The 12,280-nt window shown below is 43.5% G+C and overlaps 1 protein-coding gene across 2 annotated transcripts in view; it reads right to left on the reverse strand.

The window, feature by feature from the left end:
* Nucleotides 1-12,280, reverse strand: part of ATP2A1 (ATPase sarcoplasmic/endoplasmic reticulum Ca2+ transporting 1) — a 114,339-nt gene that overhangs the window by 29,119 nt on the left and 72,940 nt on the right. For both annotated transcript variants that reach the window (XM_033944508.1, XM_033944509.1), the window contains exons 14-16: nucleotides 3,504-3,722; nucleotides 2,416-2,751; nucleotides 1,785-2,005 (exon numbers count right to left, since the gene is read on the reverse strand). In XM_033944508.1, the coding sequence (XP_033800399.1) occupies nucleotides 1,785-2,005; nucleotides 2,416-2,751; nucleotides 3,504-3,722 (776 nt within the window). The remainder of the gene's footprint in view (nucleotides 1-1,784; nucleotides 2,006-2,415; nucleotides 2,752-3,503; nucleotides 3,723-12,280) is intronic.

Below are 12,280 nucleotides of genomic sequence, written 5' to 3' on the forward strand. Positions count from 1 at the left end.
CACCCCAGCTCTGGAACAATTTACCAATATATTTACACAATGAATCCTCTAGAAAAATTCAAGCGTTCTTTAAAAAGTTTTCTGTATAAGGATGCATTTAAAATATAGATAGTAATTTACCAATCATTAAATTTCATAGATCCTAATTAGACCTATGCGTAGGTCATAAATTTATCTTCTTTCTTTCTATGATTATTTATCCCTTTATATCTCTTTTTTCTTTTGTGTTACCCACCATATGTGTTTTTTCCCTAAATGTTTCTTCTCTTTCTTTAAAGATTGTAGCTCATCCCCCTCACCTTCTGTACCAGTTATTTATTAGTACATATTTATTGTGTATTTAATTGTATAAAACTGTTCTGTTTTGTCTCCTATTTTTTTAAATGTTCTACGCATTGAAGTATTTAACATTGCGTGTACAACAAACCTTAATAAAACTTGAAACTTGAACTTGAGTTCAAAACAAGTATGTCTCAAGAAAGGTATGTCGCAAGTCTATTCTCTCCACAGGCTAGACACTCAAATAAATAACCAACTAGAGTTTGATTATAGTTCCTTTTTACTCCCTGTCCCTGACTGGCTCTTCAAAACAAGTATGCTACTTTTCCTTCTTCTCACCAGTTTAATCCACACTCTTAGATAAACTTGTCTTACCTCATTGAAGCCTCTGCTTCTGTCCAACACCAGGTAGTCATCTTACAAGGACCTCTTGCCTCGGGGTCTTTCCCTGGGAAGTATCTTGCTGCAGAACCTCTCCAACTCTACAAACTCATAAGGTTTTTAACTTTCCTTTCTTTTAAACCACACCCCTCTGACTGAGGACTTGCTTTGGCTGTTTGGCACCCCTGATGTCAGGCAGCTCCACTGTCTCTTCAGTGAGGAAGTGTTCCTCCCAACACTCTCCACTTTTTCACAGTGCACAAAGGGCATCTCTGCTACCTTTATAAAATAGGTTTAAACTAGATGCCTTTTGGGGCTTTTTCTTTGACATCCTCGTAACAAAATTAACCCCTAGATGTAAAGTGAAAGTATTGTGATCAGCATGAGGCCCAGAAGACACAGGAGCACAGTAGTGGTAAGAGCACTGTCAGGCCACAATGTCTGGGCTGTGTCTGGAGTGCTATGTGGCCCCACCAGACAAAGGAGACCTGGGCAACTAGTAGGAATATGGAGGAGAGAAGAGCCACACATATGCCAGCAATGGTTCAACTACATAGGCCCCAATAACACTGGGCCAGACAAGAGGCCATATATGTGGCATAGGACAAAAACCTCAGGCTGAGGCAGTTGAAGGGAATGACTGCCCTTGTGATAATACCGAGGCAAAAAGAGAAAACAGTGGAGGGAGGGAAAGGGTGTGAAGTAAGACAAAAGGGGCAAAGGAAGTCATGAGGTAAAGAAAAGCAAAGGGAAGGAGGCGTGAGATGGATGAGGGGGTAATGGGAAGAAGTGAAGAAACAGAAGTAAAGGAGAGAGGGGGAAGGACGGAGGAGGGATGTTTCAATATAAATTTTAATTTGCCCACTAATTTTATGAGTTCTAGTAAAAAAAAACTTTACTTTTATAATGTATACAAAAGATCCACATATGTTACTTATAATAGTAGGTCCTCCTAGAACTTCAGTTCCTCTGGTACAGCCCACAGTCTTGTGCTTTTCTGTAAAGGATAAGAGCTCAGCTAGCAATGACCAGTTGACCTATCTAACATTTGCCAATTATTGAAGTATGGTTGATGACACTAAGTAGGCGATCTCAAAGAAATCGAGGTTATCAACGACACTCACCAGACAACCTCACCGACATTGGAGGAGATCAAGTAGCGGATGAACTGTTTCATGTTATTGTAGATGGCTCTGCCTTCCTCTACTGCAGCTACAATAGTAGAGAAATTATCATCTGCCAGCACCATCTCAGAAGCGGTTTTAGCAACTGCAGTGCCAGAACCCATGGCAATACCAATTTCAGCCTTCTTTAGTGCTGGAGCATCATTTACGCCATCCCCAGTCTACGAAGAATACAAGAGATTATTGTCAGCCAGCTAACTCCACTTTTAAATTTGAGATTGAGTTATTACCACTGTTCCATAAGGTCATCCTTATCCTACCCTTTCCAGACTGCATAAACCTCAACAGGTTTCTTAGGAAATAGAGCTGTTTTGTCACCTAAGTGCAAATAGGTAGGTTATTCCTCCCTAAACTAAACCACATATCTCTTTCTCCACAGTTGTCTGTCACTGGTAACTCTTCCCTTAATCTTATAACTTTTGTTTTGTTCATCAATATCTCTTCAAACCCAAATGCTTTTCTAAAACTTTATAGAAGAAGCTCTCCTCCATGTCGCATGACAGCTTTTTATGCCTCTTTCACCATTCCCAAGAACCAACTGTCCATCCCTTCTCATCCCTGGAAGTCTCACCATAGCTGTGATCTCATCAAATGACTGCAGAAATTCCACAATCTTGGATTTGTGGGTAGGCTCCACACGGGCAAAACAAGAGGCGCGCTTGCATGCCTCACGCTGTTCAGCTGGTGGCAGGTCATCAAATTCACGTCCTGTGTAGGCTCTGCCAGAGACCTCATCATCTTCATGGAAGATGCCAATGCGGCGACAGATGGCAATGGCAGTCCCTTTGTTGTCTCCAGTAATCATGATAACCCGGATGCCAGCATCACGACATAGCTCAATAGAGCCAGTGACCTCTTTACGGGGAGGATCCAACATGCCAACACAGCCAACAAAGGTCAGATCGGCCTGGAGGGCACAGAAAGGTTACTTGTAAGTTATCACCATAGTGGTCAAGAACTTGTCCTCTATTTACTCTTACAAGTGCTACTCTAAAACTAAAATGGAATGATGCAAAGGCTCAGTGATGTAGTAAGGGTGAGAGGTGCCCGGGGCGGTAGAGCCCCTCCCCAGCCTCCCCGCCGCGCACCTCCCCTTCCCATTTTCCATACCTTTTTAACTTCTCCAGTGTGAGCAGTATGCTTATGTCGGTGTCGGCTCACCCTTTGACATCACTTCCTAGGTGCGGGTCCCGGAAGTGAAGTCAGAGAGAGCGCCGATGCCAAGCGGGCAGTAACCTCGCACAGGGAAAGTGAAAAAGGTACGGAGGAAGGCAAGGGGCACACACAGCAAGGAGAGGAACTGGGGGAGGCAGGGCAGAGAGGAGGAGTGCTGTGCCCTCAGGAAGACTGCACCGGGGCAGACCGCCCCTCCCACCCCCCCTTACTACGCCACTGAATGGGCTACGTCTAATCCAGAGGTTTCCACTGTCCTTTGGAACCCCTAGCCAGCTGGGTTTTCATTATATAGATCTGCATGCAATGGATCAAATCAAAATAACCACAAAAAGTCATTCTTGTATGATACAAATAGATTACATGGTGGCTGGATGCTAGATGCAGGATTTGTTCTTCTTTTTCTCTATCAATGGAAGGGTATCTGTAGCTAATGTTTGATAAGTTACTTTTGCCATGGAAGTTGTGTTACAGCTACTGACTCACCTCGTATTCTGCAAACTTGGTAGAATCTTCCAGGTTCATCTCTTCCCTTTTGAGAGGGGTGTCACGAGTAGCCAAAGCCAGGCATCGCAAAGTGTCTCTCCCTGTGCCCCACTCCTTTATTACAGTGAGAATCTTGTCTTTGATGCTGTTGGTCAGGGGAACGCGTGTAGTACCAACACGCACATAGTTACAACGATCAATCACACCCTCTGGAGCACCCTGAAAAAAAACCCCCAGAGGTTGCAGAGAGAGCATGAAAACCAAGATTAGAACTTAACCTTCTATTAGACAAGTCCTCTGACTAGGGCCGTCCACTGATTTTCAGGACATTATCCAGATAATACCACTGACAATCTTTGCAGACCACCCCAGCACTAAACGGATAGCACTGGATATTCTGAGGCACAATGTGGGTGGAGCCAGGAGCTCAGCCAGTGGCATTCAACTGTCCTGAGTTAAATTAAAACAAATGGGCATTTATAACTTTCTTCTATCCCCTAAAGGTTTGAGGCAGCTCATATCTGGATACCAGTGTGGAATATTGCCAGGCAGGAGCATAGCAAGGGTGGGGTAGGAGAGGCAATCCGCCCAGAGTGCACACTCTAAGGGTGTGCACAGACGGTATACCGAGTCCAGAACCTCCTGGCCTACTCTGCCACTGCTGCTTTCCAGAACCAGCAGCAGTGGCAGTAAACTTTAATTCAGTCCTCATGGGACCTTCCTGCACCTCCCCATGCTGCCGGTCCATCTCCTCCTTGTTCTGCAGCAGAGCTGGAAGCTGCGGAGGTGCAGCAGGGTCCTGTGATGACTGCATTTAAGTTTACAGCTGCTGCTGCTGCTGGTTTCGGAAAGCATGCAGCAGCGGTAGGGAGGGGGCAAGATACTCAATGGCATTGGGATGAGAAGAAGGGAGCAGTAGACTGGTATGGCAGGGTGGTGGAGGGAGAGAAAGGGGGCAGATGCTGATGGGATTGGTGTGCAGGGAGAGAGAGAGATGCAGAAGGGGGAAGGATACTGGATGGAATTGGCTTTAAGGGAGAGAAAGGAGGCAGATGCTGATGGAAGTGTGGTGGAAGAAGAAGGGGCAGATGCTGATAGAAGAGAGGAGGATAGAGAGAGAGAGAGAAAGGGCAGACATTTGATGTTAGTGGAAAGGGAGAACCTATGTTACCTATATATGTTGGATGGAAGTGGATGGAAGTGGGGATGGGAGAGAGAAGGGAGCGTATGCTGGATGGAAGTAGGGAGGAGAAAAAGAAAGAGGGGAGCAGATGCAGGAAGGAAGTGGGGAGGTAAAAATGAGTGGAGCAGACAATGGAAGTGGAGAGAGGGGGCAGATGCTGGCTGCAAGTGGACAGAGAGGAGAAGATGATGGATGGAAGGGGTAGAAAAAGGATGGAAGGAGGGGAAAAATAAAGGGCAAAGTTAGTAAAATATTGGAGGGGTGAGGGAAAGAGGTGGCAAGCTGTAGGTAGACACAGTGAAAAAGAAAATTGAGGACTGGGTAGTAAGAATTTCATCTAGACAAATGCAGAAAATAAATTGAGAAGGAAGATGAGGGAAGGTAAGGAGAAAGTGAAATGCCAAACCATGGGGGTGTGGGAGAGGGAAGGGAAATAGAGAAGAGAGATGCCAGGCTTCTGGGGGGGGGGGGAGGGGAGGGAAGAAGATGGATGCCAGACCAATGGGGATGGAGGGAGAGATGGAAGGGGGAGGCAGACAGTTTCTGGAAGGGGCATAGACGGAGAGAAGATACCATATAGAAGGGGCAGAAAGAGGGCAGACAGTGGATTGAAGGAAGAGAGTGATTAGAAGATGAAGAAAGCAGAAACCAGAGAAGACAAAGGTAGAAAAAATTTCTGTATAATTTTTTTGCTTTAGGATAAAGAAGTATTGTAGCTGTGTTGATAAATATTTATAAATAGAAAATAGAAATAAGGTGATCCTTTTATTGGACTAATTATAATACATTTTTGACTAATTCAGAGACTAAAATCCCCTTCCTCAGGTCACGACAAGATATTGTAACAGCAATATACTTTACTGACCCGAGAAAAGAGGTTTTGGCCTCTGAACGCCAATTTAAAAATGTATTAATTCAATAAAATGGTATTATCTTATTTTCTATTTTTGTTTTATTCCCCCCCCCCCCCCCGTGAAGCCATGACAATATTAGCTCCGACGCTCACAGGAATTCTATGAGCGCTGGAGCTTTTACTGCTACGGCTGGCGATAAAAAATGCTAACGCAGCTTCATAAAAATGGGGGGGGGGGGGTATTTATGAAGCCACATTAGAGTTTTTTATTGCCAGCCAGTGTCGCTTCATAAAAGGGGAGGGTGGAGGGTTATTTGTTAATTTGTAAAGTGATGATTGCCATTTCTCTGCTTTTTTTTCAAATTTACATCTATCTATATTTTGCACAATATTAGGGGACAAGCATCACTGTTTCTGTTTCTGTAGTGTATTGTATGCAGTGTCCAGCTGCTTGGTGGTTCAGTTTAACTTTTGTCTATATACCTCGTATGTCTATTTTACCCCTTCCTTTTACAAAACCATAGCGTGGATTTTAGTGCCGGCCGTGGCGGTAACAGCTCTGTCGCTCATAGGAATTCTATGAGCATTGGAGATCTTACCACTGACCAGTGCTAAAAACCCCGCTACGGGTTTTGTAAAAGATGGGGCGGGGGTTAGTTTGTGATGACATATTCCATACTGGGTGAAGGTGTTTTCTGTGTTCTGTACATTTGAAAGATATGGTTCTCTGTTAGCACTGACTGTGCAGGATCAATCTGTACTAGTCTGGCTTGTTTAGCTTTACAATGGGTGAGTATATAAGATGCTACCTTTTCCTAGGCACACTCTTGTTGTGCAATGTATGGATTGTTACTAAAAATAATGTTTTTCATATGGATGAGGGGGGTATCAAAAAATGATGGGCCCAGGGTGTCACATATGCTAGGTATGATAAGATAAACACTTTCAATATTGAATAAGAAGATGTCCAAAGATGCAAAACAGAAATAGCATAGGCTTGACTCAATCTAAAAGTGAAGGAAAAAGCCTTAGATAGGGCCCTCCCACCTCACCAAAACGGCTCAAAGAGGCGGTCGAGCGTTTACCTTACTGGCAAAAAACCTTCATTATGTGACAAAGCATTATGCTGTGTTGTAGTGTACCAATGAAAATTAAATGATAGAGGAAATATTCCACTTATCTTCACTGAGCGGCATAAGGCTTTGTCACGTAATGAAGGTTTTTTGCCAGTGAGGTAAACGCTCGACCGCCTCTTTGAGCCGTTTTGGTGAGGTGGGAGGGCCCTATCTGAGGCTTTTTCCTTCACTTTTAGATTGAGTCAAGCCTATGCTGTTTCTGTTTTGCATCTTTGGACATCTTCTTATTCAATATTGAAAGTGTTTATCTTATCATACATTGTTTTTTCATTATATCTGGGTCACTAGTGGCTATTTACATATGCTAGGTATGCCACTGTTGCTGGTATCCAAATGATGGAAGCGGTCAACCTTATACCCAGTTATCTTTATTTCAGACTTATTATACTACTCTGACTTTGCAGAGCAAAGCAGTTTACAGACTTAAAACATAAAAAAGCAAAAGAAATACAATGGTAAGTAGTAAAGTAAACATTCACACTGACCAAGGGTAAACAGACAAATAACAGAGAAGGGTGCTCAAATCAATCTAGTCCAGGCAAAATCAGATGCCTTATGCCTGCTGAAAAAGCCAATATCTAGATAACAGCCAAACACGTGGTTGGCATTTACAAGAAATGACAATGTTCAACTTCTACAATGAGGAAAAAAGACCTCATACGCCCTGATGTCCCAGATTTTTAAGACACTTTTCAAGGGGCTATGAACATCATCATAGATCTTAAAAATTTCATTTTAATGAATATATTTAAATCACTTTAAACTGTGCTGCCTGTCTTCTTCCGATGTAGTCACTCATCTGTGTGTACGTGCATAATATGAGGTTTCACTCTTCTGTGCTCCCATTTCAAATGTTAATGACTATAGCAGTGGAAAAATGGTATGAAAAGCATTGAGTTTATTCCCATTCACTGTGCTGTGCTTGTATTTCAAACAATCAAATGAAACAGCAGGATAACAATGTTGCGGTGTAGAAAGCACTTATCTTATTCCCAATGGAGGCCAACCATTTCACTTCATATGGCTTCATCAGGGGATATGCTTAAACTGCCTTTAATTTGCTTATCACTAATAATAAAATCCTAAGCACGCATGCGCACTCCTACCTGCGTGATCCCTGCCTCTGTGATCCGTAACTCCATGGCCGGCAGAGGAATGTTAAAGTTCAGCGCGCTCAGTGCGTGCGCATTTGGAGCGTGCGCGCATGACGGTTTGATGCCAGACAGACAGGACAGCTGCAGAGCACCAGCGGAGAACCAGCTCCAGCAGCTAAGAAGGGGCACGGAACTCTCAAAATGGCGTAGTGAAGGCCAGGACCCGCTACCGAAGCCTGCCATCACCAGCTGACACCGGGGAGAAAAGGAGGTGGCGGGGACCGAGCTACGGAGCCAGGGGAGGGAAAGCCACAACCACTGCCGCTCCCTGGTCGCACACGTGTCCGGTCTTCTCCTCTGCCTCCACTCTCCCCACTGGTTCAGAGCACCATTGCAGCTCGCAGGAACTGCGCTCTCTGCCCACCCAGCTGCGAACCTACCACCCCTTACCTCTGAATTTGAGTTTGTTGGGCGGGTCGAGGATGAGGATCTGTTTATTCGCTGCCATGGCGCTAGAGGCTGGTGGTGCTGCCGCAGAGAAGGGGTGGGGTGGGCTGGGGGGAGGGGAGGGCAAAGGAAGGGGAGCGGGGCTCATGCGGGGAATGGGAGGGAAGGAAAGAGACAGAAAGACAGACACACAGACAGCGGTCAAGGAGAGAGAGAGAAAGAGACAGACAGACACAGACAGCGGCCAAGGAGAGAGCGAAAGAGAGACAGAAAGACAGGCAGACACACAGACAGCAGCCAAGGAGAGAGAGAGACAGGAAGACAGACAGACAGAAGCCAAGGAGAGAGAGACAGACAGCGGCCAAGGAGAGAGAGAGAGAGAGAGAGACAGAAAGACAGACAGACACACAGAGAGCAACAGAGAGAGACAGAAAGACAGACAGACAGCAGCCAAGGAGAGAGACAGAAAGACAGACACACAGAGAGTGATAGAGAGAGATAGAAAGACAGACAGACACACAGACAATGGACAAGGAGAGAGTGAGAGACAGAAAGAAAGACAGACAGACACATCTATTCTAGCACCCGTTAATGTAACGGGCTTAAACACTAGTATACATATATTTCAAGTGTTTATTTCCTCAGCGTAAAGAAGAGAGAACAATCATTAGAATTCACATATTTTTAACCAAAGGCTATATTGGCAAGTATAATCAATCGAATATCTTCACAATCATAATTTCTTGTATAATCCCGCTCTATTCCTAGACTAGTGGGTTATTTTTCCTATGGTCACCAGATAGCTTGTAGTGAGCCTCAAACAAGCAATGTTTTCAGCCCTTCCCCTCTTACCGCAGTACTGCCCCCCAGGAATCCAGTTTTTTACCTACAAGCCAGACTGTCTTTTCTGCTTGTGTTTATTTTATTTAAACTCAGTCTTTTTGTTTGAGAATTCCACCTTGTACTGTAGAGGTTTCCCGCGAGGACAGCTCTGGCTGTGGGAGATCACTGACTTTGTGTAAAGTCTGTTTCCAGGGGGTGGCTGCCTGTCAGTGCACCATCTGGGCAGCCTGCACTTCGATTCAGGACTCAGGGACATTCCCATGGGAGTTAGCTCACCCGAGATTCGTCCGCTAGTGGGTCTGAGTGGTGCGCCCGGGATTGGAGCTGACTGTGTCACTTCGTAACATTGTTCTGCCTGTAATAATCTATTGGCATGGTCACCTCCACATTTGTTATTTTTAATATCAATGATGAAACATTTAAGTTTTTTTGAAACTGTGATTCTTGCTCAAACAATGGGCCACTAATGGTGCTTCTATTTTACCATGGGTCGAATTTGAATGGTGTACTTTTAACCTAATTTTAAAACACAATTGACTTTCCCGCCAAAATTCAAATTGGTGAACTGCCCAGTTCCTGCCCAGGTCAGTGAACCCACTATTTACAAAGTCATGCTGCAGACTTCAGAGCATACACTGAAGAAAGCCACAGCATGGTAGCTGAAACGTTAATTTCTACCTGACAAAGATGCAGTGAGACCCAGAAACCTGCAACAAGCACAATGCCAGCTGTGGAAACCCTGAGAGAACATCTAACCCAGATCCATGGGGAGAACATCTTTAAAACTACCAGATACTTTTTCCATTCTATGGACTTTCACAACAAAACTCAAATTTCTGACCAACAAATAATAATAATAATTTTATTCTTATATACTGCCATACCGAAAAAGCTCTAGGTGGTTCACAACAAGGTGAGTTAATACATGGGATACAGATAAAATACAAATTAGAATAATGGACTTAAAAACAGAAAGCATTTACAATATAATGCAGAAAAGAAAACAACAGTTTAAAATTGGGGACTGACTTTCCCACCAAAATTCCCACCAACTGACTTTCCCACCAAAATTCAAATTGGTGGACTGCCCTGTTTCCAATCAGGTCAGTTTAAACACACTGCAGACTTCAGAGCATACCCTGAAAAAAGACACAGCATGGAGGCTGAAACATCAGTTTCTACCTGACAAATTTCCCCAGAATTCTATTGTTTAACGGTTCCTCCCTTCTACTTCTATTCCCTCTCTCTACTCTTTCCAACCTTCCAAAGTCCTCCCTACCCTTATCTAACCCCTTCCTCTGTAACGTTGCCTAGAGCTTGTACAGGTTATGTGTGACTAACAAATGGAAGAAATAAAATAAATAAATAAATAAAATAAAGACGCAGCAAGACCTGGAAACCTGCAACAAGCATCTGATGGTCTTGCCCACATTGATTTTATTTCAGGGACATAACAATATCCTCACTTTTGTAACCAGGTATACAAATGCAAGTCCAATGAAGAATAAGATCATTAAAAGATGATGGGACATTATGGGAACACATGATATTTTTAAGGAAACTAGGCTAAGGACAGCTTATTCCCAAAATAGGAAATTCTAAGCCCCTCAGATTAACCCCCAATTAGAACATCCAACTCGTTGGGATTTGTTGGACATTTTAAGTGCAAGAATTATAAGATTTGCAAAATAACTTTAAAGATCACCACTTTTTTGAATTCAGTAAATGGCAGATCATATCATTTGAAACAATTTAGTAACTGTAATAGTAAATTTGCAGTGTATGTCATTTTATGTCCATGAAATAAAATCAATGTGTGCAAGACCATCAGATGTTTTAAAATTAGCTTAAATGAACACCATTCAAATTCGACCCTTGGTAAAATAGAAGCACCATTAGTGGCCCACAGTTTGAGCAAGAATCACAGTTTCAAATAACTTAAATGTTTCATCATTGATATTGAAAATAACAAATGCGGAGATGACCATGCCAAAAGATTATTACAGGCAGAGCAACGCTGTTTACAATCCTTGGAACTATTGGGTCTTAGCAATCATGTTTTTCCAGCATTTAAACTATTTTTTGATGTGTCATGATTTATCCAATCAGATCTGTTAATACACATAAAGGATCTGGTGTCTTTGATTTTGTCTTTGGGGGTTGCCAAGAAGAATTTTGTTTTGTCTGGGTTTAGTTTTAGTCTGTAGGATAGCATCCAGAGTTCAATTTGACTGAGTATGCTTGCAAGGGAGGTGAGGAGTTCTTGCGTGAAACTAGTTAGTGGGATGAACTCCTCACTGAGGAGTTCATCCCACTAACTAGTTTCACGCAAGAACTCCTCACCTCCCTTGCAAGCATACTCAGTCAAATTGAACTCTGGATGCTATCCTACAGACTAAAACTAAACCCAGACAAAACAAAATTCTTCTTGGCAACCCCCAAAGACAAAATCAAAGACACCACAATTCAAGTAAAAGGATCCATTTTCCCCCTCGAACAAACCTTAAAAATACTCGGAGTCACACTGGACAAACACCTATCCCTTGAGAAACACACTGATATCACAGTCAGGAAATGTATCTCGATGCTATGGAAACTCCGTACCATAAAAAAATACTTCGACGACACTTCATTCCGCCTACTAGTACAATCCTCCATCCTCAGCATACTGGACTACTGCAACATCATTTACTTGAGCACCACAAAGAAAAGCATCAGGAGACTAAGGATAATCCAGAACACCGCTGTTCGCCTCATATTTGGCCTGAAAAAATGGGATCACATCACCCCTTTCTACCACAAACTCCACTGGCTCCCACTAGAATCCAGAATCATATTCAAATTCGCCTGTTTTTGTTACAAAACAATATTTGGTTTATCCCCAAGCTACATCTCCCCTCACTTCACCATAAACCACAACACTAAGAACTCCCGCAGAATTCAACTCTTCGCCTTCCCCTCCCCTCCCTAAAACTATGCCACTCAAAAAAATTCCTTGACAAAACCTTCGCCTTCCAGGCCGCCAAACTAAACCCATGGCTAGCCCAAATGGTCCTCAAGGCCCCCAACTACCTTGACTTTAGAAAATTACTAAAAACCCACCTATTTCAAGACCAGGACCCTTAATACCCCTCCATTAACCTCCACCTCTCCCCTACTGAACCCCCCCTGACTCCCCCCTCTCCCCCTTACTTCTCTTCGCTGTTCGCAACTCAGATCAA

Source organism: Geotrypetes seraphini, chromosome 5 (assembly GCF_902459505.1).
Source record: "Geotrypetes seraphini chromosome 5, aGeoSer1.1, whole genome shotgun sequence".
NCBI classification, from domain to species: Eukaryota; Metazoa; Chordata; class Amphibia; order Gymnophiona; family Dermophiidae; genus Geotrypetes; species Geotrypetes seraphini.